Genomic DNA, 25,238 nt, shown 5'->3' with positions numbered 1-25,238 from the left:
CCTGGCGGCCCCGCCCTTCCACCACCCGGCAAGGTGGGACCCGCCCCCCGACTGGGAGACAGGATCGCAGCTCCAGGGCTGCTCGGCTACGCTCATTCGGAACCTCGTCAAGTGACCTGCCCACTCTGGCCTGTGACCGAGGGGTTGGAGGGCCCACCCAACTTCCTCACAGGGCAGAAGCGCAAGCTTCCTCAACACACAGCCAGCCCTTCTCCTCCTGCAGCAAGAAGACCCCCACCAGCAAGGCCCCGGAGGCAGGGGTAGGAGTGACCCCAGAGTCCCACTTCCTGGGTAAGAATGAGCCAGGAGGGGCAGGCAGGGCCCTTGCTCCTCCTGGGAGGTAGACAGGCCTCATTCACGGCACACGCAGGAGAGAGACACACACACACACACACACACACACACACATGCACACACCCTGCTGGCCTGGAGAGACCTACAGCCCACAGCCCTTTGAACCCAGTGCTGGCCTGAGGAAATTGGTCCTGGAGGACCCCTGAAGGCACGTGTCGGGCTCCCTGCACAGCTGCTGGGGGACGCTGCTGTGCCCGGGACAGTGCCTGCCCTCCCAGCCTCAAACGCTAACAAACCCCAGAGATGAAAAGTCCCTCTGGGAAGCAAAGACCGGGGCGCAGCCCTGGGGCTGGATCCACAGAGCAGGAGCTGACCCCTGGGCTCTGGGCGCCCAGAGCAGGCCCAGCCTGGGGTCCCGGGAGGGGCAGGAGCTGAGCCCCAGGCCACCCGGGCGGGCCAGGCCTGTCACACACGCCAATGGCTGAAACCAGTCCAGCAACCAGAGCGGCCGGTGGGCAGGGCGGAAGGAAGGGACGGCGCACAGAGGGAGGCTGGGGAGACGACGCGCACGTCCACACAGGCCCCGCTCCCTGGTGGCCTGGCACCCAGCGCAGTGGGGCAGCTCACAGTGGGAGCAGGGGCGGCTCTAGCCTCTGCCCAGCTCTCAAAAAGCAGGAAGCTCCCTGAGGACAGGGCGGGGGGTGGGGTCAGCAGGTCCACACCAGAGAGGTGGACGGGCAGCCCCGTGGAGCAGGGGAGAGCCTGCCCTCCGCACGTCCTTAGCACCGGGGCCTGGGGGATGGGGAGAACCTAGGGCTGGCCAGGCCCACGGGAAGTGTCCTGGTTCCGTGCTAGTCCAAGCTTCCCGGGAACCGGGGGAGGGAGCACACCCCAACCAGCGGCTGGGTCACTACCTGGGCTGCCATCGCGGGTCGGGAGCGCTGTGGGCTCCCATGGAGAACAGAGTGGCAGGGGGTGTGGGCAGCAGGACACCGCTCCGCCCTGATGACAGGAGGACAGAGGCAGCCCAGGTGGCTCAGCTTACGGGATGCTCTCCTGCCTGGAGGGCTGAGAGGAGGCCACTGTGGCCAATGCCCAGGCCTGGGTTGATGGACCTCCCACCTCGAGACGGGACCAAAGTCCCCAAAAGCAGCTCCTCGCGGGCCTTCAGCAGGTCTCGGGGGTCCCGCCAGCTGTGTAAGCCTGGAAACCCACCCAGGGGCCTCTTGCCGGCAGGCCACGCGAGCTGGGAAGAGTGGGGTCAGGCGGGCCGTCTGCAGAGCTCTGCAGGCTCCGTGCGGCCTCACGCCCCGAGGCCTGGATCACCCCGAGGCCCCCGCTGCCTGCCGCTACCTCCCATCCCCTCGATGCTGGCCAAGGCCCTCAGAGCCCTCACCCCAGCCCCTCGGCGCCTAGCTTGGGGTGATGCCAATCTGGGGGAGGGGCAGACAGAGGAGGACTCCAGGTGCGGGGACAGGTGAGAGGGACTGAGGGAGCTGGACACAGGCTCCTCCTCCAGGCTGCCCCTCAGGGTCAGTGCGCCTCGGGGACGTGCTCACACAGACCAGAGGGCCGACGGGGGGGCGGGAGGGCCCCCCGACCACATCACAGCTCCCCCTCCAGGGTGTCCGTGAGCTTCTCCTCGTCCGCCTGCTGCTTCTGCTGCTGGATCCTGGCGTAGGAGATCGCGTCGCCCCTGGGGAGAGAGCCAGTCAGCGCCGCACGGGGGACGGACCCCAGACACACAGCCCTCCCAGCCTCCGCCCCATTCCTGACCTGTGACCCAGGTGTGGCCCGCAGACAGAGCCTAGTGGGCCCTCCAGTTTCCCCAGGCAGAGACCCTATTGCTAGGATGGCGGAGACACATCTTGTCACCTCTAAGAGTGACAAAGGCTGCCTGGGATGCTGGGCTGAGGATTCGGATTCTCAGTCTGGGCTCCGCGCGAGAGGGTGAATGCTGACCGTGGAGCCAGGTGTGGGCCCCGATGGGAAGAGGCTCTCAGTAGCCATGCCTCTGCCACCCCTGCTACAGGCTGTGACGAGGCATGACGGGGCCACCAGGGAGTCCCGTGAATTCTCCTGCTCTCACTCCCTAGAGCTCGGACACCCTAGAGACATGGATGGGGGTCACTGACAGCCTCTGTGCTTCCGTTTCCACAACAGAATAACGGGGGCCACTCCCAGCCCTCTCCTCCCTGCGAGACTTCAGGAGGCGGGAAGTAAAGATCCCCCACCCCCGGGGGCTGGGACCAGCAGACGCACTTCTTGCCCAGAGCAGACAGTCCGTACAGCACTCCGGTGGCGAAGGCGACGGCGTTGCCCAGCAGTGTGGTCAGGGTCAGGCTGATGACGATGGGAACGACGGCCATCCTAGAGGAGAAGCAGAGGTCAAAGGGCACCACCACCCCGCGGCCACGACACCACTTCCAGCTTCCCAGGTTCACCCAGCCCCCTTCCCAGACAGCCAGGAACAGGAAGGGTCCCCAGAAATCAGGTGGGGCACAGGTGCACAGCCGGGCTTCGTAAAGTCCTCAAACACCCGTGAACTTGTCTGTAAAATTCCGTGCATTTTCTGGGGAGAGGACCCAAAGCTTTCATCAGATTTTTGAAAGGATCTGTGATCCAAATAGGGTTAAACAGCACCAAAATGGCCCAAAGCCCTGTGCATAAAACAGGCAGACCAGAAAATGCAGTGTCAGTGCAGTCCCGTAGCGGCTTGGCGACTGGGGGCACGTTACTCAACTGAGGAGGCTCAGCCTCTCTACGGGAAGGTGGGGATCAAACCTCAGAGGCTTTGAGACTGAACGAGATAAGGCATGTCAAGTTAAGGCACGTTAAGCACGACAGACGCCTGGAACAGCATAAGCACTAGATAAATGCTGGCTCTTATCAGCGCAGTAAAACCAGCCGTATCTCAACAAGGAAGATCCCAAAGGTTAAGGGGACGAGACACGGGGCTTCCTTATGGCAAGGTGCGCGCCAAGAGCGGCTAACTGGCTGGCGAGGCAGCTCTGCCTGGTCCAGGCTGGCGCCACCCGGACACAGGTGTCCACTCTGGCTTAAGGATCCATGGGGCCGATGCCTGGTCCTGGTTGGGATTTCCAGACTGGTGGCAGTGATTTGGGTTAACACACGCACCCTGTACACGAGGAAGACAAGACTCTTCTTAGACTCTTCTCGGACTCAACCAAATGAATTCTACCTGAATTTCCATTTGGGCGGGACGTGTGATCACGAGGTTTTACTGAAGTTATAAACTTTCTAAGTAATAGAAATTGCTAAGGAAAAGAAAAGACCATGGGGAAAAATCTGTAAAAACAAAACTAAAGGCAAACAACAGGCCAGAAATACATTTGCAGGAAATATAGCAAGAAACTAAGAAATCTTTAATATAGAAGCACATGTAACTTACTAAGTAAAATGTTACAATGTCAAAAGGCGAAAAGGAAGCTAGACCCTTAACTACCAAAAACGAAAATGCAATTAGTAAAAAACATACAGAAAAAGATTTTACCTTAGATAACAGATACAAATGTGAAAAGGGCACACGGCCCTGGGCCGGGGGAAAGACAGAAGAAACTCAGGTACCCTCTTTGGAAAGCACTTTGGCCACATATTGAAATCTTTTAAATGATTGTAATCTTTGACCTAATAACCCCACACCTGGAAATAGATCCTAAGGAAATCATCATCAACACAGAAAGTTTTAGCACCGAGATGTTCATCACAGCCTGACTTGTACTGCAGGTTACAAATGAAGAAAAGCATGATACGTTCAGCAGAATAAATATTCCTATCATTAAAATTCATCTTATGGGGACTTCTCTGGTGGCACAGTGGTTAAGAATCCGCCTACCAATGCAGGGGACATGGGTTCGATCCCTGGTTCAATCCCTGGAAGATCCCACATGCTGCAGGGCAACTAAGCCCGTGTGCCACAACGACTGAGCCTGTGAGCCACAACTACCGAGCCCGCGTGCCTAGAGCCTGTGCTCCGCAACGAGGGAAGCCACCGCCACAATGAGAAGCCCATGCACCACAATGAAGAGTATCCCCTGCTCACCACAACTAGAGAAAGCCCGTGTGCAGCAACGAAGACCCAACACAGCCAAAAATTAATTAATTTTTTTAGAAAGTCATCTTATGAAGCCTTTGTGGTAATACTGAAAATATTTCTACCATGATTTTAAGGGGGAAAAAAAAACAGGATACAAATGTACTTGTAATGGTTAAAACTGTGCGAAAACAGGTTTTAGAAAATGCCTGAAGACAGAGTGAAAGGACACATATCAAAATGTTAACGAGTAGTGGGGCTTTGGGTAACAACTTTTTATTTCCACATTATTTTTAATGAATGTACATTACTGTTAGCATTTTTAACTAATTAAAAAGAAACAGGAACGCCGGCAAAGGAGGCGCCGACGCGTGGTATCTCGTATTCCTCTGTGCTTTAGACGCAGTGGAAAATAGCTCTAGAGCTGAGCATGTATCCTGTGCTCTGCCACAACTACTGGCCTCCAGAAAGGGAAGAAACCCTTGAAATAAAAACCTCCATATTTATTTCTAAAGATAATCTAGACACAACCACTTCGGCTGCTGCCGCCGGACGCTGCTGAGGGCCTCCCGGACACCAGGCACCGCGCCGGAAGCTGCATTAAACACACCCACAGATGAGTTCAATCTCACGGCTCGGATGGGAGGTACTACGTACTGAACTTGTTGTCAGATGCGGGAAAATAAGAGAAAAGCGTATTTGGAAGGCACGATTTTTTGTTCTATAACTTGCTTCTTTCCCCTTTCACGTCAGGACATCTCGATCGGCCACAGTCCTGAAAGGCTGCCCAGAGGCACATACGGATCTACCAGAATCTGCTCTACAACTCCCAACTGATGGGCCCACAGTCCAGGCATTTCTCGCGTTCTCTATTACACGTACTGCTGCGAGGTGTACGCATCTCACGTCTGAATACTGTGCGGCTGGACCTGTAGGCCAGACACAGAGCCCTGGACGCTGCGTCCCATCGTATAGCGGGTCCCTCACGTGACTCTGCACAAACGCCATCCCTGTTTAAACCGCTACCGAGAGTAAACTAGGCAGCCGTCCGCCCAGCCCGGCCAACGCTGTCACCTGCAGAAGCAGGGTCTGGGGGAGCCGAGTCAGGCCCGGCCCGCGGCCCCTCACCCGCAGTAGAAGACGGCCTTCTGCCAGGAGCGCAGCTGGTCCACCTTCGCCGCCACCGTGTTCGCAAACTCGATGAACTGGCAGCAGAAGGGCGCCTCGCACAGCAGCAGGACGAACGCGTTCATGCTGCAGAGAGAGGAGCAGGCTGGCGCCCAGGCCGGCGAGTCCCCCGCCCCCCTCAGGGCCCCTCCGCCTGCTCCCGGCTGCTCCCCACGCTCTGGGCTCCGGGAGGAGCCGGAGCAGGGCAGCCAGTCCACCGCCACAGCCCGCCCTCGGGATGCCCTCGCTGGAGGAGGGAACTCGGCGCGCCCTGAGCGCGGCGCGTGTCTGCGCTGGGGACAGCTGAGCCCCAGGTGGCACGCCAAGGGTGCCTGCTCCCGCCTTTGGGTTCTCCGTGTCCGGGTCACAGTCACCGTGACCAGACACTGGGCCCTCACAGCGGGCCGGGCCCTTCCATCCACCCCCACCGTGGAGGGAAAGCATCCTCGCTATCCCCGTTGGCCCCCAAGAACCCCCTGAGCCCCAGAGCAGGAACACACACAACTAATGCCACCCCAGGTCTCCCACACACCACTGGTGCCCAGTAACCCTCACAGACCAGTCAACCCAATTCAGCTCACTCGTGTTCCACCTGGGAGGTGCCCAGAAATCCACACGCCCCAACACCCCCCGGCAGGACGGCCACACGGCTACTTACATCATCCACACGCCGGCCGCGATGTTCAGAGGGTGGATGGTAATGCAGTTGAAGAAGCCGGAGATGGCGCAAGCTTGGAAGCAAGAGACACGGGCAGGAATCAGCAGGGAGGAAGGGACCGAGCCCGCGGGCAGGCCACCTGGGCAGACGGCGGCTCGTGGAAGCACGAGACCCCTTCCGACCCCAGCACCTGGCTCTTACAGCACCCAGACGTCTCCCCACTGCCACCAGAGACAAGCAAGGCCAACACAACGACTCCATGAACAGGTGAGGACGCAGCCTCAGACAGGCCAAGTGGCTTGCCCAGACCTCACGGCCAGGGTGCGGCTGGACCCCAGAGCTGGCTCGCTCTAGGGGCTCAGCGAGGCAGCGTGGACATCCCGCCCTCTCTCTGTTCTGGGGTTGGAGAAGCCCGCCCTCTGAACCCCAGCTGTCCCAAAACCCATCCCACAAGGTGCGTAGCATGAAAAAGAGAACGTCTCTCAAGGGCTCAGGCCAGGGCAGGCGGCACCGTGCCCAGGGCAGGCCACGAGAGAAGTCCTCTGGATCTGGGTTGGGACAGGGCTGCCCCTCCTGGAAAAGAAATCAGGACCAGGTCGACCTGGATCGCAATTCCAGCTCTGACTAACCCGCCAGCCCAGTGACTTTGCGTATGTTCTTTTCACCTTTCCAGGCCTGTTTTCTCTCCTGCACACAGGACAGCCCTACAGCCCAGCCCACCCACCCTGAAATACCAAGGGTCTGCAGCGGGGAGGGTGCATCCTCTCCTACCCCGGAAAGCGGTTTCTCTGATGCCCCAAATGCGGAGCCTCGCTCACCCCTCCCGACAGCATCCCACCGAGGGGTCTGCACAGTCGCCTGCCTCCTCTCTCACAGCCCCCAGCCCGGCTCCACCGAGAACTCCGGGAGTCTGCCCGGCGGCGCCTGGCCGCTGGGCAGGAAGCCGGGCAGGAAGCTGGGCCTTCCGAGGCAGCGATGAGCAGCCAGTTCATTAAACTTGCAGCAGCTCCTCTGCACCTGACCTGGAATTCTCCGGTTTTCCCATGTAACCCTATGCAGACAGCAGACGACGGAAGAGGAAACCAGATGCAGTGAACCCCAACTGCAACGGGACCGCCCTCGTACGTCCCCCGCCAAAGCCTCCTCCAGCGACAGATGTACTTCCCGCCTACTAAAGGCGGCACCTGTCCTGGGACAGGTCACACACACATTCAGGCAGCAAGGCTCCCCAGGGCCACGGACGTGAGCGCCCACGATACAGTACTGCCCCTGCGTGACGTCAGCCATGCCTGGTCTCACCTGACAGCGCCCCATACTTCCTGCCGCAGTCGGCACGTCACCTGTACCCCACTATCTACCAACAGCCAACCCTGGGGGAGGACCAGGCTTCAACCCAGACAAACAGGCTCCGGCCAGGAGTCCTTTAACCATCAAGGGCTGGAAGATGTCCCCTCGGGGTGTCCAGCACTCTTGCCAGGTGAGGGAGGTGCCCCGTGCCAGCCTATCTGCTCCCAAGCTCTGGCCTCGAGCTGATGCTCAGGACCCTGCGGAAACGCCTCTCCTGAGACCCCCCACTGCGTCGGAAGGTGACGCTACGCCACAGCCACCAGCCGCAAACACGAGGCTTAGCTGAACTCCAGTTCCATCTCTAAAACTCCTCCGTGCTTTGCGTTCTACTCTGTACTATATACTGTTTGGGATTCACACGACAAGCACTTTCCCCAAATCTGCAGGTAAAACGGACATTTCAGAGCGACGTCACAGGTTTCTCCTGAAGCGTCATCTGTAGCCCCAACACCATGAAGTCCTGGGGTGGCCCAAGAATCCCATTTCGAAAAGCGCAGAACTGGATGCGACGCCAGGGCTAACGAGAGAGTTGGCGGGGCAGCTGACCCCAAGATGGAGGGAGGAGGGTGACAGCCCACAGGCCGCGCTCAGGCCCCTTCCCTTCTCCCCCCCACCCCGCCCCATCACTGTCACTCCCACAGCAGCCTCACTCTGATCTGCCAGGGAAACAGCTACCCAGACTCCAGAGGATCACGTCTAAGCCCTGACCAGTCTCTCCTACAGAGTCAAAAACATGCTCCCTCTGAAGAGCAACGACAGGGACTCAGAGGCCTTTTTGTGACTGGAGGGCCTGTCCCGTTATCACCGCTGAACTTTCGTCCAGCCTCCATCCACCTGCGAGGACCACGAGACTGGAAGGGGAGCCTAAGGAGGTGCTCCTTCGACATATGCGGTCCGGGTCTGCTTGCCTCTGGAAGACCTGCCTCTGGAAGGATCTGCCTTCCCACCTATGTTCTTCGGGGGACTGCGCTCAAAGCGCCTAGCTTTCCAGGAAACCTGAGGTCGGGGTGTGCGTGTCCGCGATGCGGGGTGGGGAGTAGAAGTAGGGGAGATGAGGGACGGTGGAGGCAGAGTTGACAGCAGGAGGGAGAGCTGACATCAGGGGAAGCGCACTGCCTCCAGTGCGGACCCAGAGGAGAGGCCGCCTCCCTCAGCTCACTGCCTGGCCCTCCCGTGGGGACCGCCTGGCCCTCAGGAAGCCTGGCCAGCACCTGCCCCCTTTATAAACAACCTTCGCCCAAAGGTTAAGGCGCCTGCCGCCCGCACCCACACCCGAGTCAACAGGTGAGGCGGCCTCCGGACCAGACTGAGCCCGGGTTTCAGCACTGGCATCTGGGCAATCTCGGAAGGCCCCCGGAGTAGGTGCCGCACTGCCCTCACGCTCAGAGGAGCCGTGGAGGAGCAAGTCTCGGCCGCGTCGTTCCCTCCTGGAACGTCCCTTGAGCTGCTCGACAGCCCCGGACCCAGGAGCCCAGGCCGCGGGCCGGTAACCACAGCAACCGCAGAAGCGCCGGCTTCCCTCCGCCCCCGCCGCGGCCCAGAGCCGCGCGTGGCCCGGACACCCCGGCCCCAAGCCGGCCTCTTCCCGGGGGGAGGGGGGGTCGCGGGGGAAGGCCACCGGGGGGGGGGGGGGGCGGGGCCGGGCGCGCATGCGCAGCGTGCGGCAGCGCCGGCCCCTCCCCCAGGCTGGGTACTCACAGACGGCCCCTAACACCCCCGACAGGCGACACAGCCAGCGGTACCACCATGTCACGCCCTCCTCCTGCTCGGGCGGCGCCGAGCTCACGGACGCCCCAGCCGTTCCGCCCGCACCGCTCATGGTGCCGCCGTCCGACGCTCCCGCAGCCCTCACAAAGGGCTCCGGAGCCGGCCGCGTCGTCCCGGCGCGCTGCCTTGTGGGAGAGGCGGCCGCTTATTAGCATAGGGGGCGGGGCTCTCGGGGTTGGGAGAGGGGCTCCCGAGAGGCTCGTGCTCATTAGCATAGAGGTGGGGCCGCGGGTAGGTGCGCCCGAGCGGGCCCGTGTTCATTAGCAGAGGGGGCGGGGCCCGCAGGGACCTGGATGAGGAGGGCCCTAAGGGCTCGCGCTTATTAGCATAGGGGGCGGGTCCTGGCGCCGCAGGACTCCCAGGCGGTCAAACATTCCCACCCAGACTAGTATAGGGGCGGGGCTTCGATGAGAATTATCAGGTGCGCCAGCCTCAGGGCCCCATCGGGACTTCCAACTCCCTCGCCTCTCCTCCCTGGGTAGGAAGACGACCGCTAGGGGTGGCCAGGGGGTTGCTCAGATCTGGTGTGGATCTGGAGTCCGACCGCGGCCACGGAATCCCTGCCGTGTGGGGAGGTGGGTTTTCAAGCCATATTTGGACAGGTTATGTAAAGAAAACGCCACTCAGACCTCACGTTCCGTTTATTGGTACCCGAGGGGCTGGGAGCTGCTTTTCCGGAGAGTCTCCCCTCCCACCCTCTAACGTTTTGCACGTTGGAGGAAGCCCTAAAGGAGATACTTAATTTTGGAGGGAATTCGAATTGGAAAGCCAGGCACCTAACGGGTGCTCATAAATGTCAGGTTCCTTCTTTTCCCTTCCCAGACCGGGAGGAGGCATCCCACTGTGACCGCTGGTCAACTGAGGGATGTGCTTGGAGATGCGGGGCATCGTCAGGCTAATGAGCTCTAGCCTGGAGGGTCCAGTACTGGCCCCGAAGGCTGGTGTGCGCCTCCAGGAAGCCCTGGCTAAACTCCATCTCTGCCTGGCTGCCCTCTGACTCCCAGTAGAGCGTCTGTTGCCCACGAAATGTCGTTGTCCTCAGGCTGTGGATATCCCGGATCTGGGAGGAAAGGGGCAGCCCCAAGGGACCGACCACAAATGATAATTAGCTGACATTCACCAGCCCTTAATATACAAGGTATCATATACCCAGGGTCACATTTAATCCTCACACAACAGCCCTATCAGGAAGACACCATTATTCTACCTAGGAAACTGAGGCTCAGAGAAGTTGTGCTCCTTCCCCAGGGACGCACAGCCAGGACGCCAGAGCTGGGATTTGAGTCCAGATTAGTTTGATTACAGAGGCCAGGCTGCCTCCTCCAGGGAGCTGATACCTTACAGATGCCAGTTCTCCCAGAACACATGAAGACCTCATCGGGGAGGGCTCGGCCCACTCTTCTGGCAAAATTATATCAGGGTCTAAAATCAGGCTTCAGTCCTGGGTGAACTGGCAGTCTACATTGGAAAAGGTCTCTTCTATTTCATTCTTGTAGGGAACTCAATAAGCATTTGTTGGTGAGTAAGTGGAGGAAACTTTTCTCCCATTCTCTCACTAACGATTTTGAGGGGTTTGATCAGAAGTAAACTCAGTGGGTCCTATAGCCCAGCAACCCCCAGTCCCTGTCCCCAGAGATGGATGTCCAGAATTAGAGCAGAAATCATCCTGGTGGCCTCACCAAGATGTAGCTGGAACCTGTTCCCTCGGTTCTGGTGCCCGTGTCCATGGCCAGGGCACGGATGGCGATCCGGGCCTGTGGGGCCACGTCGATGAAGATTCGGCAGCCCCCCATGTTCCTCCCATCCGGACTCAATGATGGACTCACGATTTCACCCCGGGGTCCAAAGAGCTGCATGTCACATCCTGCAGGGGGAGAGCAGGCGTACAGACTGGGTGTGGACCACCTCCGGAACATAGGAGTCCCCCAGAGTGACCACTCTTGCCAGAGGCCAGGGCAGCAGGGCAGCCGGGGAGCAGTGGGGGATCAGTGTGGCACTGCGGTCAAGATCGGGGCTCCCAGGCAGAAGTCTCCACCGAACCCCATCTCTACCACTTCCCGGTTGTGTGACCCTAGGTGAAGGCTTTAAACGCTCCGCGCTTCAGTTCCTTCCTCCGTAAAGCGAAGGGAACGACAGCACACACGGGGCGGGGCAGTCTTTAAGAGGAATCAGCGAAGTCACACGTGCAAAAGTGCTTCATGCTGCACCCGCCCCAACCGGGGCAGCCCTTCCTGCCTGCGCCTCCCTCAAAGCAGGTGCCTGCATGTGGGGAGGCTGGGAAGTGAGGAGTGATGACCAGGTAGGAGCTGGTGCCGATGCGCTGCACACTGAGGGGCAGAGGAAGAAGCCCCCCAGGGTCCCACTTCTCACCTGTGGCCTGGGGGGACCCCTAGGGAAGCCACCTTCAGCAAGCTTGGGCTGTGGAAGAGGGCAAGCCCCCTGAAGCAACCTAGACAGCTCTCCGTGGATACGGATGGGCCCACGGGCTAGCAGGGCTCTCGGGGACGCCATCCTCCGCACGAGGTGTGCACGTGTACCCACGCCCTGCTGAGCGGAGGATGAGCCAGGAGGACAGTGCACCCAACAGGACTGAGGAAAGAGGCTCGCAGAAGGACCTTACAGGATCCTGAAGGACCTGCGTGCCGGGGCCAGGGTGTGGGGCCCCCGACGGCCTGAGTGAGGGAGTGAGGATGTCCGCCCATCTCGTGCAGGGCCCCAGAGAGGAAGGAACACCGTGCACCTCCGGGACCTCGTCCTGATCGCACATACAGGGATGGGGGTGTCGGGGGGTGTCCGGGAAGGCGCTGCTTTTCATTCTCAGTCAGCTCAGCTCCCTGTCTGCCTTGCCCGCTGGCCCGTCGGGACTGGCCCCGTTGGCAGCAGCACCCAGCCAGCCAGCCTCTGGGGAAGGCAGGGAGGCTCCAGGGCCTCGCCATACCTCGGTGGAAGGCTCCCGGGGCAGGCTGGCTCGAATACCGAAGCAGCACTCCGCCTCGCAGCTGCACAAGACGCTGCCTCACCACCAGCGTGTTGGCTTTGGAGCTGAAAGTCATGCCGGGCAGCTTCCTGCACATCTTCCTCCACGTGAGCCTGCCCCAAAGCAGCAGCATCTCCCCTGGGAAGTGGCAGTGAGGTGAGGACCCAGCACCCCGAGCCCAGGTCCTGACTCTCCCACTTGCTTGCTATGCGACTGTAAGGAACTGGACGTGTGATAATCTCTCCTAGCCTCAACTTCCTCATCTGTGAAATGGGGACAACCACACCCCAGTTATGAGCTGGCTGCGATGGTTACACATGGGGATGCACCTGGAGGATCCCCCCAGGAATGGGGCACCCTGGCGTCACACTCACTGGCACCTAGCAGATCCTGTCACTGGCAATAGCTGCTCACGTGGCCCTAGACATACCAGCACTGCAGTTGAGGGAACTGTCGAGGACTCGGAGGGTCACCACCTCACCCAGGGGCCGCCCGATGGCCACTGCACAGTCTGCCCGCGCTGGGCCTCGCATGTCAATGGTTCCTGTCGGCTCAAGGTGCTGCCGGCCACAGGCGCCTGGAAAGGGGGCGGGAACTTCCAGGTGGGGTATCCCCAGCAGGGCAGGGCCGGGGGCTTTCCGTGCTGGGGAAGGAGACTGGGAGCTGGGGCGGCTGGCGTCCTCCTAGGCCCCGCCGGAAGCTTTCTCAGGCAAGGAGGGGGCTGCGTGGGCCAGAGCATCGCCACCCAAGGCAGACAGCCACCACTGACATGCCAGCAAGAGGGAGGCAGCATGTACAGTGGGTCACACAGGCGGGGATTCTGACTCTGTGACACCCTCCCTTGATGATAATAAGTGAGCTTGCACTTTACCAGTGAGGAAGAGGCCCCCCTGAACCCGGCCTCCAAGCCCATCCCTTCAGCCCGACCGCACTCATCCCAGCGTCCCGGGGGGTTCAGCCACAGGACCACCCCCAGGAGGTCCCCACAAGGAGTACGGCCTGGCTCTCCCAGGTGAACATGCCTTTGCCCACCCCTCTTGCAGCCAGTCAGCCGCCCAGACAGAAAGGAGGAAGGAACGTAACTGGACTCTGCTGGGCTTTCCTGGGGCCCGGGCGGGAGTCCTTGCAGCCGGGGAGCTGGGGAGAGGAGGTGGGCCTGGGGCTGGGACCACTGCGGGGAAGCGGTGGCAGCTGTGGTCTGGCCAGGAGCAGTGGATTCCTCGTGGGGCACCAGGCTGGGTGTCCCCTGCCCTGCACAGGGCCCAGCCCAGCAGCCCCGCACCGTCACCGGCTTGGGCAAATGCTGGCAGAAGTCGGCTGGCACGGGCACCCGGGCCTGGGGTCCGAGGCAGGCGGCGTGCCGGCGCTGGATGCCATCCCCACACGAGACAGAGCACTGCCAGGAAAGATAGGAAGGAGTTGGGACTGACCCCGCTGAAGGGTGACAAGGACAGCGGCGACCACAGGCCGGGCAGGATCTGATATAATCTTTGCACAACACGGGAGGCGGGCATGGGTGTCCACGCTCCTCAGAGAAGTCACCTTGCAAGGATCACACGGGGAGGAGGGGCAGGGGTTCAAGCCCAGGTCTCTCCCCGTCGCCCTCGAGGTCTCTCTGCCCTGCAGCCCCTGGAGCGGGGAGCAGGCAGTGCGGCTTCGTCCTTCCGCCCTCCATCACTCGTCACAGCCTGGTGTCCACCCTCCCCTCCCACCCCGCACTGCCCCACCCAAGGGATCAACTCCCCCGACCCAGATGCCCAGGGTCCTCCTGACGCAGGCAGCGGTGGCCGTCTGCTTTGCCTCTTCTCCCTCCGCACCGTGAGTGAGCCCCTCTGCGGGGGACCTGGCCCTGTCTGACTTTGTCTCTCCAGCGCCTTGTGAGGTGCTGGGCACGGGGTGGCATTTGCTCACCTGTGGGGAGTTACCAGCCCTTCATCTTCTGGAGTCTTCAGACCTCAGGGCCTCTTAAGGCTTACCTGTCCCCCACGTCTCTAGGCCTTGCTATGTCTTCCATCTCTAGGTGCCCCGGCTGCCCTCTCCCCAAGAGACCCAGCTCTCCCCCTGCTTTCAGGGGACCACAATGAATCAAAGCCCCCAAAGGTCCCCATGTGTGAGGACCCTCGGCCCGTGCACTCACCAGCCCCAGCTGCAGCACTTACCTGCATCCAGGAGCTGACGTGCCACCGGTAGGTGCAGTCGGCGATGATGCAGGGGATGCTGGCCTGCGGCCGCACCAGACCTACACAGGCCGCCCCATCCACCTCTGTGTCCTGGCCTTGGTCCAGCTGCACACAGGCCACCAAGCGCATGGCAGTGCCGAGACCACAGCTGGCTGAACATGGGCCAAGGGACATGACCTTCCACCTGCAGGAAGAGAAGACCCCAGAGAGAGGCTAGGCTTCCCTGAAGGTGGCACTGCCCCGGTGGGCTCCATGGATGGCCAGCCAGGACAGGTTCCAAGGCCACTGGGATCCAGCAGTACAGCCCCTGCAACCCTCCTGGCTAGTCACAGGGCTGAGTGGCAAGGGAAAGGCTCTGCGGGAAAGAGAGCTCTTTTCCCTTAACAAGGTGCCCCCTTTCTTCCCCTTTATCACAGGACACCCGTGGACACCCAGCTGCTTGCTAGTCCGAGTAGCAGGGACGGGGGAGCAGTGACCCAGGATGAAGGAGAACAGATCTCCACATCAGTCAGTCCTGCCCATGTTAACTTATCATGTTTCAACAAACGATAATGACCGACAGTTTTCAGAGCCGAGACAGAAGGCAGGTAGGCCGCACTGGAGCCTGGAGCCCTAGAGTCCCCGCGCTATGCTGCCCTCCCGGCCCGTGATGCCCCCTCTCAAAAACATGCCTCTGTGGGCCTGGCGCTGTTCTAGACTCCGGGATACGGCCGTGAACCAGACCAAGTCGGCCCCCTCGCCCCGGCCCACCGTGGAGCATATATGGTTCTCTGCCTCGTGACATCTGGGGCCCATGTATGGGTCTTTCTCGTGGGGGCCATCTGCACAGCGTAGGACGTTTAGCAGTACCCCTGGCCTCCACCCACTAGACGCCAGCGGCAGCACTCCCCACTCCCAGTTGTGACAATTAGAATGTCACAGGGGGGACTTCCCTGGCAGTCCAGTGGTTAAGACCGCACACTTCCAGTGTAGGGGATACGGGTTCGAGCCCTGGTTGGGGAACTAAGATCTCACATGCTGTGGGGCACAGCCAAAAAAAAACCAAGTCCCAGGAAGGACCCCCCGCCTCTCTGTTACGGCACCCTGAGCGGAGCCTGGGAAGGGATGTCCAGAGCAGACACATTCAGGCAGCGGGAAAGGAGGTGCAAATGCCCTGAATCAGAAGCACTGCCTGGAATGTTCCGGAACATCAAGGAGGCCAGGGTGGCCACAGTGACGTTCCGGGGTAACCAGAGCTCCTGTGCGTGTGAAACTCCCATTAAAAAAAATCCCAGACCTTTTCCAATATGATGTGGGAAAATAAACGGGGTGCACATTTAAGCATAGGCAGGGAAATCAAGCGACACGGGTGTGGATGGTAAGTGGATCACAAAGCTAGAGCGATGAAAGCAGTTTGACTTGGGGGTGGGAATAGGTGGGGGAAGTAAAACAACAGAGACTGGTAGGAGCCTCGACACAGACCCAACCCACACGAGAATTTAAGATGCGATAAAGGGGGCACCTGGGGGGACGCAGCAAATGCTGTTGCTGGTCAGTGATTTGGAAAAGTAGAGTTTGCTCCCCGACTTCGTGACTGACCCCAGGTAAATCACAGATGAGTTAAAGGTTTTAAGGTAAATAAAGTCTTATCTGTAGTGGTGTATTTCTTTAAAACCAAGGAGACATATGAAGGAAACACGGAGATATGCTAGCATCTATTAAATCTGGTCGTGGGACAGGGGTGACTGTTACATTCTTTTCTGGATGCTTCTGTAGGATACAGAAGAGCACGGCATTATTTAAAATGCAAAATTACAAAGAAGAAACCATGGGAGAACTGTGAACAAGGCAGGTGAATATCTGCCCTTCCCTCTCGGGCTCCAGCCTGTCCCCGGACCCTACTGGTGTGAGCTGTCTGTCCCCGAGGCTTTGGCGGTGCTGTGCCCCAGCTGGACCACCCTCAGGCTCCACTCAGATGCCGCCTCTTCCACTGGGAAGTGCCCCTGCCCTCCCCACCCCGTCACCCCCATTAGAACCAACAGCACTGCCTGAGTTTGCTGGAGTGTCTTCTCTGACACCGAGTGCAGCCTGCCGGGTGGTCCTGTTTCCTGTGCCACCGAGCTGCCCTTTAACCCCCACGGGCCTGGCCCGGCGTCGGCACAGGCCAGGAGTTCAGGCTGCCTACTGCACACCCTGGGGCTGCTGACCTGGGCGGGCAGGGCTCTGGGCTGCAGGCCTCCTGCTGCTCCGGGCGAGGCAGCCCCTGGCACTGGGTGTCCGGCAGGATCTCCTCGGCCTTGTCCTCCCCGTGGGCCCGGGCGCAGTACAGGATCCTCTGCGCGACTCCTCCCCCACAGGTCACGCTGCAGGCCGCCAGCTGGTACCGCCACCTGGGGCAAACCAGAGTCGGGGGGACCCCGAGGAGTGGGGGGCTTCCCCTCACTTCCCCAGACTGGAAAGGGCCTGGAAAGGTTCTCTCTCCAGGGGTCACTTTTACGTCTCCACTGAGAGGCTCAGCGCAGTGGACAGAGAATGTTCAGAAGCCCCCATTTTACAGAAGGGGAAGCTGAGGTCGCAGCTGGAGAAAGCCCGCACGCAGCCATGAAGACCCAACGCAGCCAAAAATAAATTTATTTTTTTAAAAAAAAGAAGGGGAAGCTGAGGGTGGACGTGTCCAAAAAGCAGTGGGGGGAGGGGCAGGGCACCCAAGGGGCCCTGCCGAGATGTCTGTCTCCAGTGGGAGTCCTAGCTCCATCGTCACCTGAACCCCGCCCCTGCCGGCACTCCCAACCTTCCTTCCCACTGTGTTTGCCATGTCGCACCAACACCATCCAGCGTGAACTGTACGTCTCCCCCATCAATCTTATTTCTCATCTGTCTCTCCCTTGCCCCCAGCGTCTACTCCAGGAGGGCAGGGATGCCCGTCTGTCTTGTTCACTGCTGTGTCCCCTTGTGCCAGAACAGCACTTGGACATACTTAGTAGGTGCTCAGTAAAGAGCAAGTGATGAAAAAATGACCCATCAACCACCTGCGCCCTCAGCGTCCCAGATCCCGTGCGATGCACGTCACACACTTTAAAAGCCCTACAGTCTTCCGGGCACCAATACAATCCGCTCCTGCAGGTGAGGACGCCAAGGGTCACGAGCTTAACGGGAGGTGATGATGCCACCTCCAAGAATGCCCGCCTAGGACCACCTGTCTCCTTGGGAAGGGGCCCACCTGGCAGGGCAGGGCTCCGGGCTGCAGTCCTCGAGGGGCCTGGGCCGGGGCATCGGCCAGCACTTGGAATGAGGCAGGGAGACAAAGCGGCCTTGGTCCATCCTCACACAGCGGACAGCCAGTGGCACCTGCCCCCCTCCACAGGTCACGGGGCACGGTGCCAAGGCTCGGGTCTCCCACCTGTAGGAAGGAAAGGCCAGTGCTCCGTAGGTAGCCACAGCCAGGGTAAGACTCCTTCCTCCCTGGGGGACCCAGACTGCTGCCCCTCCGCACGGTCTCCCTCCCCCGGACTCACCAAGCCGGGCACGGGGCAGCCTGGCAGACCTCCTGCCGGCTCCCAGGCTTGCTTGCCAGGTCACACAGCTCTTCCCGGACGGGTGTCCTGAGGGCAGAGTCCATGCACACGAAACGCAGCTCCATCAGGCCTGCTGGGAGGAAGGAGGGACCCCGCGCCCCAAGAGGGGGGCTCAGCATGGACCATGGGTGCCCCACTCTGAAGAGCTCTAGCAGACGAGGCCCACGTGGATCTGAGTCTCGGCTCTTTCACTTAGCAGCTGTGTGACCTTGGACAAGTGACTTAACCTCTCTGAGCCTCAGGTTTTTCATCTAACGGTGCCTGACTTGGAGGACTATTTATAAAGATTTTTCAAGGGGAGCTATACAGTGCCTGGTGCATAGTAGGGGCTCAAAAGTGGTAACTGCTCTTATAACTTGAGGGGCATTATAACAGTTGCTATATGAAAATCTGTTACTGTGTTTATCACCAACATGTTATTAGGACCGTGTCCTTGCATCTCTCTGCAAAAGTATCCTCAAAAGAAATCTCTGGCCTCAATTCTAAACATGCTGGAGTTTACCTGAGCAAGTGATTAGGGGTTTAGTTTGCTTATTTATTTATTTACTTATTTACTTATGCCACACAGCTTGTGGGATTTTAGTTCCCCGACCAGGGATTGAATCCGGGCCATGGCAGTGAAAGTGCTGAGTCCTAACCCCTGGACCGCCAGGGAGTTCCCAGGGTTTTAGTTGAAAACACCGTGGATCTTAAAATTAATTTTGTTTCTCTGGGTTGGCCTCCAGGAAGCTCAGAGCTAAGTTTGGGGCCCATCTTAGACCTTAAGAATACGCTCTTGGGTGCCAATACGGCCAGGTTTTATCATCATTTCCTACCTTCCAGCCGGTCAGTGAGCACATTCGTGTGGCTGTCCGTACTTGGCCCCGATCTCCTTGCTTATAATGTCATGTTCTTGTGTAGCTGGATATTTTGTAAGCCACCTCAAATGCTTTTTTTAGAATTAGCTGACCCTCAGGGGCGTTGGGGTCCTCACCTTGACCACAGGAGACGGAGCACGGTCCCGCCAAGGGAGTCCACACGTGTGTGGCATGAGCCTCTGGCCTGGCACTGCCCGCTGGGGATGCAGCATTCTCCCCTGGAGACGGGGCATCTGACTGCAGAGGGCAAGCAGCAAGGTGGTGGGTCTGGGCTTCCCATCTCCACACCTCTGGGCACCTGGCCCTCCACTCCCACCTACCCCAATCTCTTCAGGAGAGAACAGAAGTGGTTACCAGCACCCCAAAGGCCTCGCCTCTCCACTGCTCCTTTCCCGGGAAGCCTGCTTCCTGGCCTCCAGGGGATGCCCTCACCACACGCCCCACCTTGGCCTCTGCGTCAGCATCAGTGGTCAGTGTGGGGCACAACCGCGCTGGGGCTCTGGAGCCAGAATTGCAGGCACACTTGACCCTGCCGTCCCCACCAGCGGGGGGCGGGGCACGGGGATAGGATCGGCCGGCACCCTTGTCCGAAAGTAACATCACCCAGCCTGAGCCCATGGACGCAGGCAGGAGCGTGGCAGCGTCTCTCTGCGCAGCAGACAACTGACAGCATTCCATCAGGGTCTGCATTGCTCAGCCTGCTTGCCAGCGGGAAGGGGCCTGCCCAGCAGCTCTGAGATCTGTCTCTAGGGTTGTCCTCTGCCCAGGGCCTCCCGAGGACAGCAGCCCTACACAGGGCAGTCTTCTAGCACCGGCAGGAGGCCAGTGGTAACCACTGCTCTCCATTCTCCAGTGCCCAGGATACTCACATGGCCCCAGCCCGGAGGACATGACACCTCGATACAGGGCTCAAGGGCAGGCGGCTTCTCGTCTGCGGAGCAGGGCCCAGCAGTTGCTGGCGCCCCCATGCCATCTGCCCCCTGCACACACGTCGTGTTCTGCACGGCCGGATCTGTTCCACAGGCCGACGAGCACGCATCCGGCATCTCCCTGAGGACGGCACAAGACAGCCATTAGGCCCTGCCTCTGCTCCTGGGGCGGAGAGGTAGGGAACCTGCTCCCCCATACCCAAGAGCCCAAAGGGGGATCCCCGCCGAAAGGCAGAAGCCAGGGGCCTTTCTCTGAAGCCTGGATGAACGGCTGCTGGCCCTCCACTCGGCACCCAGGGTGCAATGACACCGGCCCTGACCCTCCCGCCTTCCAGAGGCAAAGGTGGGCCTCCAACCAGACAACCTAGCAGGTGCTGGGAAACAGGGGCCAGATGCAGTCGATCACCAGTTCAGGGACAGCAAATGCATCTCCCGTGGCAGCCTTGAGAGGTGGCGGCTGCTTGGAGTGTTGTGTTGAGAAGGATTCTGAGGCACGATTGGCCCCCAGGAGGAAAGAGTGGTGACTGCTACGTCTGCCACGGATGCGGGGCGTGTGGGGGAAGACGCCCAGAGCCACGTGTGGACCACCAGTGACCTAGGCCACCTCCCTCCCCACTGGACAATACTGGGGCCCGGAGAGGGAGGGGACTTGCCCGGGCCACCCAGGCAGTTAGCGGCAAATCAGAATGATACGCCTCTATCAGCTGGGACACTGTGGAAATGACAACAGCAGTGACAAGGTGACATGCATTGCTTTGCATCCGTGCTTTTGCTTGATCCTCGCAGCCCTCCACGAGCAGAGGCTTGGAAGTTCAGAGGCGGAAATGGCCAGTCCAGGGCCTCCGGGATAGGAGGTGATTCCAAGGTCGGCACTCACCCAGGGTGGTGGGACTTGGCCAGAGGCCTCAGGAAAAGGGGACACTCAGAAGGGGCAGGGCTCAGCTCAGGGATAAGCCCTGCCAGGGAGACTCTGCCTGGACCTGCCTGGATCCGTGCTCACCTCCGGGGGCAGGGCTGGGGATTGCAGGTCTCCACGGCCGCTGGCTGCTGGGCCAGCGCTCTGCACCAGGAGTAGGGCACCGTCCTCAGGAGGCCGCCCTGGGCCTCCACGCAGCGCACCACCCGCTCCCGCAGGCCGCCTCCGCAGGAGGCACTGCATGGGCCGAAGTCTCCGGCCGCCCAGCTGAGGAGAGGAACAGAGCATCGGGCCCCTGGCCGGGTCCCCAGGCTGGCTCAGGGGCGGGGGCGGGAGGCTGGCAGGTCTGTCTAGGCGAGTCACTTCCCAGGCCTGGCTTGGGCCCACTGTCCCTTCAGGTACCTGGACACCGCGCAGGTACAGGCAGCCCAGCCCTCCACCTCTCCAGGTGTCCCCAAGCTGCACCTGAGCCTGGGGACCACTGTCTAAAAGTGCCTGTGGGCGGCTGCCCCAGCCCTGCCCCCAACAGGGACGGCTCTGTGCCTAGCCCTGTGCTCCTGCCAGGGGGTGGGCCCCTCCTGCCAGGGGGTGGGCCCCTCCCTCAGCCTCCCAGGCGGGGCGGTCACCCCCCTGGAGCGGTGAGCGCCTGAGCCCCAGGCACACTCACGACGGGGGACAGGGTACGGAGGTACATGACTCGGACCACGCCGCCGGCTGCCGGCTCCCTGCGCACCGGGCAGCCTCCACCCACTCGTTCGCTGCCTGGTCCCGACAGCTGTGGGTCACCCAGCGCAGCCCTGCGGGGAGAGAGGGGGGCTAGACCACCTCCGTGCGGGGAGCAAACCAGGCTTTCAGGCGAGCCCTGCCCCGGGCCTCACCTGCCCCACAGCTCACCGAGCAGGCCCCCCGCACGGGAGCCCACGCCCAGGCCGGCCGACGCTTGGGCTGGAAGTAGGTGAAGGTGATGTCTGGGCGGGCGAGGCTGCCATACTCCTCACCGTAGCGCCTGTAAACCTGCACGAGACACACGGAGAGCCGGGGCCAGTCCAGCGGGCTGTCTGAGGGCCACTGTCACGGCCACCTCCTCCGGGAAGCCTTCGATATTTCATTCCTCCATCTCTATACTCTTTCCCTCGGCAAGCCATCACCGACACTGACCCCACGCCACGCTTCGAGGACGGCCCGGTGACCAGGACGCTGCCCCAGGCTCACAGTGGGGTGGGGGAGGGTGGGCTGGTGGTAGGTGCGGGGATAGAGGTTCGCACAGGGGATTATGGGAGCACGAAGAAGGTGCTGAGGTTGACCAGGGTGCGGGGAGGCGTGGAGGCGGGTGAAGGGGTGTTCCAGCAGAGGGGAGCCCAGCCCCAGCCTGGTGTGAGACCAGCACAGCTCGGGCTTCTGCAGCAGGAGATGAGACCCAGAGGTGGGCAGGAAGGGGCTGGATCAGGGGCCCTGTCGCTGTCTGGCAGCTTGGCCTCGAGCCTGAGGACACAGAGAGTTAAGGAAGAGTGTCCAGCAGGGAGCCTGGGTCTGTCCGTACTTCAGGAGGGTCACTGGGTCCTGTGAGGGGCCAGTCTGGTGGGCAGAGGCCAGGAGGACGCCCCCAAGGTTCCAGCATCTACTCCCACAACACCTCATCTGGCCACCCGTCACAGTCCTCTGCTAAAATGCGGGTTCTTGGCACACACACACCCCACAGCAGGTCCTGGTTGAGTGTCTCTGAGAGGGGCCCCGGAATCTGTATTTTTTATCCTCACCGCAAAGGATGACAACAGAGCTGCTTGGCACCCAGCCCTTGGAACAGCGTTCCCGGGGCGGGGAGGTGGGTGAACTGGGCCACGTGGGGAGGTGGGGAAGTGGTTAACTGTTCACTGGTGGGGCTCGCTCTGGCCTGGCCTGGACTTCTGGGGGAGCCCCTGCTGCCTCCCCAGCCGTGGGAGCAGAGGGTGGGGCTACTAGACCAAAGCGAGGGGCCGTCGAGACTTGGACTCCCCCACAAAGGCTGTCAAGGGCTATTTCAACGTCCACTACTTCCCGTCCTCCCTCCAGCACCTTCCTCAGCAAAGCACACGAGGCGCCGCTTGCAGACGAGGTTACAGCGTGCGGGACACACCCAAGCACAGCTGGGGCTCCCAAAGAAACAGCGAGAACCCACATGCACCCAGAGCTGCCCCTGGGCCAGGGCCTGCCGCCCACGCTGCCCGCCCACGACCCCAGGAGGCGGGACTGCCATCTGGCCCCCACTCTGCAGATGAAGATCTGGGGAACCCAGCATCCCCGCCAGAGGACAGCGAAGCGCGGGAAGGGGATATTCAGGCTCCAGTTCCGGCCCTCACAGTGCCCGCCCCTTTGTCCCGGAACTTCTGGGTGTCTCATGCCCGCTGCTAGGATGGGGCCTTGGGCACTTGGAGAGGCGAGTCCGCACGCACTTATGCAGCCTGGCCACCCTCCGTGTGCACGTGTGGGGCACCAGACAGTCTGCCAAGCGCTTGCTGTGCGTCGTTTTGAAGAAAAAACAAACGCATCTTCACGTCACGTAGGTCGGCTTAGTCTCATTTTGCAGACGGGGAAACTGAGGCTCAGAAAATTAAGTCTTTTGTCCAAGTTTCTGCAGAGCCAGGATCTGAACTCTGGGCTGAGTCCCTAGCCTGGGCTCTTGACCCCTGGGTCACCCTGCTTCCAGCTCTCGGGCTGCCTCTGCTCCTCTTGCATTAGATGCCCCCACGGTGGGTCTCTAATCTGGGCACTGGCCCAACCAGCCTCCCCCACGGTCTCGTGCCCCCCACCCTCCTTCGTCCGGGTCTGACGTAGCCCGACCCCAACTCCGCCCTACACAGACCCCCAGCAGCTCCCCAGGCCCCCAGGAGGAAGCCTGAACTCCTCACACGGCCAGCAAGGCCCCTCCAGGTCTGCCTGGCCCTCCAGCCTCCTCACCTGGAGGGTCCCCTTCCTCCCTCCCTCCTAAGCACCTCTCCTGGGCACGCACTGCTCGCTCAAGACACTCCCCTCCCTGCTCGGCCTGCAGTCAGCTCATCTCAGACCTCGGCAGCACAGCCCCCGTCCCGGGAAGCCCCCGACCCCTGCACAGGGCTCTCCCTCTGACCCACTCCCAGCACGCCAGAACTCCCGTGGGCTCTGAGCACGGGGACCCCAGGCCCCCCGGCGGCCGCCGAGAGAATGAAGAGGTGTGCGTCTGAGCTGACGGACCAGCGGACGCCAGGGGGAGGCCCCCGGTCACCTGGATCTCCATGTCATCCTGGGTGGGGCCCTGGATGCGGATCTCCTCCAGGCGGGGCAGCCGGTCCTCAGTCAGGGTCACTTTGTACTGGATGCGGCTGTCCTCCAGGAGGGAGGGGTAGGTGGTGCTGGGAGAGATGCTCGCATTTCCGGCCACGACGTAGCGCCCACGGATCCTCACTGCTGTTGGGGGAGGGGCCATCAGCACCACAGAGAACCCCCACCTCCCACCGTGGGAGCCAGCACCGCGCCCCTCACAGACAGGTCCTGTTTAAGGAAAGGTGACAACTGGGCCAACGGGGCATGACTTCCACGGCCGCACCTGCCACTCCCGCCCCAGGATCCCCAGCCTTCCCGGGGAGCAGGTCCTCCTGGTATCCCACGCTCTGAACAGGGTGTCTGACCACGGGAGGCTCCCCACGCGGTGACTCTGTGCCTCTTCCTGGAACCTGGTGAGTGCCGTGGACCTGCTCCCTCACCAAGTGCACTCACACCCCACTCTACGGGGGCTCAAGGACCCCAGGGCAAGCACCCCACCCCAGATTCCAAGGTCAGGACAGGGCGCCCCCTGGAAATAAAGCCCCACAGCGGCGTTAAGTAAAGAGGTCAGCCTTGCCCAGAGACAGGTCTGACCCGCGCCCTGTGTCTGACCTGACCCAGACCGTCTTTGTTTAGGGTGGGAGCTGGCCACACCAGAAAGACCAAACACATGACTTAGGGTGGCGGCCTTGAGTCACCAAGCCTCCGCCAACCTGAAGACGGAGATCGTCCAGGGGGCGATCAATCCATCCCCCAATCGTGTCTACATAACGGAGCCCCATAGCACCTGGACCCTGAGCTCAGGAGAGCTCCCAGAGTAGGCGGTACACCGTGTGTGTGGTCACTTTTGAGCTGGACACGGCGCCCTCCCTGATGCTGCCCTAGCATCTCTTCCTTTGGCTGGTTTTATTTTGTATCCTTCCCCTGTAATAAGCCGTAACGGTGAGCGTAACAGCTCTCAGAGTTCTGGGAGTCCTCCCAGCGAGTCATCCAACGGACGGCAGCTTGGGGAGCACCCGAACTTGCAGGTGGCATCAGAAGTGACGGCACGTTGGGGCTGCGCCCTCGACCTTCATGGTCTGGTTAACTCCTGTGGGCGTCCTCTGGCCAACTCACCCAGGTGCGTGAAGAGAGGCCTGTGGTTGATGACGTATATGCTGGTCAGGTTGGGGGTAATGGTCAGGAATGTGACATACTCTAGGAGGAAGCGGGGGGGGAGGGGTGGTCTCAGGTCACTTAGGTCACAGTCAAAGGGAGCAGAT

At 60.8% G+C, this 25,238-nt stretch overlaps 2 protein-coding genes across 2 annotated transcripts in view; both read right to left on the bottom strand.

Annotated features, from left to right (window-relative positions):
- Nucleotides 1-1,801: 1,801 nt before the first annotated feature.
- Nucleotides 1,802-9,395, bottom strand: CACFD1 (calcium channel flower domain containing 1). Its single transcript, XM_082656767.1, has 5 exons — nt 9,219-9,395; nt 6,174-6,246; nt 5,477-5,602; nt 2,557-2,664; nt 1,802-1,990 (listed from the first exon to the last, which is right to left on the bottom strand). The coding sequence occupies exons 1-5, from the start codon at nt 9,337-9,339 to the stop codon at nt 1,900-1,902; spliced, it is 519 nt and encodes a 172-aa protein (XP_082512893.1). The 5' UTR covers nt 9,340-9,395; the 3' UTR covers nt 1,802-1,899.
- Nucleotides 9,396-9,924: 529 nt separating this feature from the next.
- Nucleotides 9,925-25,238, bottom strand: part of ADAMTS13 (ADAM metallopeptidase with thrombospondin type 1 motif 13) — a 33,994-nt gene continuing 18,680 nt past the window's right edge. Inside the window, exons 16-31 of the mRNA XM_082656814.1 lie at nt 25,093-25,173; nt 23,939-24,120; nt 21,579-21,714; nt 21,368-21,497; nt 20,785-20,967; nt 19,725-19,905; nt 18,972-19,092; nt 17,939-18,068; nt 17,644-17,823; nt 16,631-16,813; nt 14,424-14,628; nt 13,348-13,660; nt 12,695-12,841; nt 12,226-12,402; nt 10,967-11,151; nt 9,925-10,347 (exon numbers count right to left, since the gene is read on the bottom strand). Coding sequence (XP_082512940.1) covers nt 10,183-10,347; nt 10,967-11,151; nt 12,226-12,402; nt 12,695-12,841; nt 13,348-13,660; nt 14,424-14,628; nt 16,631-16,813; nt 17,644-17,823; nt 17,939-18,068; nt 18,972-19,092; nt 19,725-19,905; nt 20,785-20,967; nt 21,368-21,497; nt 21,579-21,714; nt 23,939-24,120; nt 25,093-25,173 — 2,699 coding nt within the window. The 3' untranslated portion in view covers nt 9,925-10,182. The remainder of the gene's footprint in view (nt 10,348-10,966; nt 11,152-12,225; nt 12,403-12,694; nt 12,842-13,347; nt 13,661-14,423; nt 14,629-16,630; nt 16,814-17,643; nt 17,824-17,938; nt 18,069-18,971; nt 19,093-19,724; nt 19,906-20,784; nt 20,968-21,367; nt 21,498-21,578; nt 21,715-23,938; nt 24,121-25,092; nt 25,174-25,238) is intronic.

This window comes from Grampus griseus (genome assembly GCF_964374135.1).
Source record: "Grampus griseus genome assembly, chromosome: 6".
NCBI lineage: Eukaryota > Metazoa > Chordata > Mammalia > Artiodactyla > Delphinidae > Grampus > Grampus griseus.
This window is presented reverse-complemented; position numbering and strand designations above follow the sequence as displayed.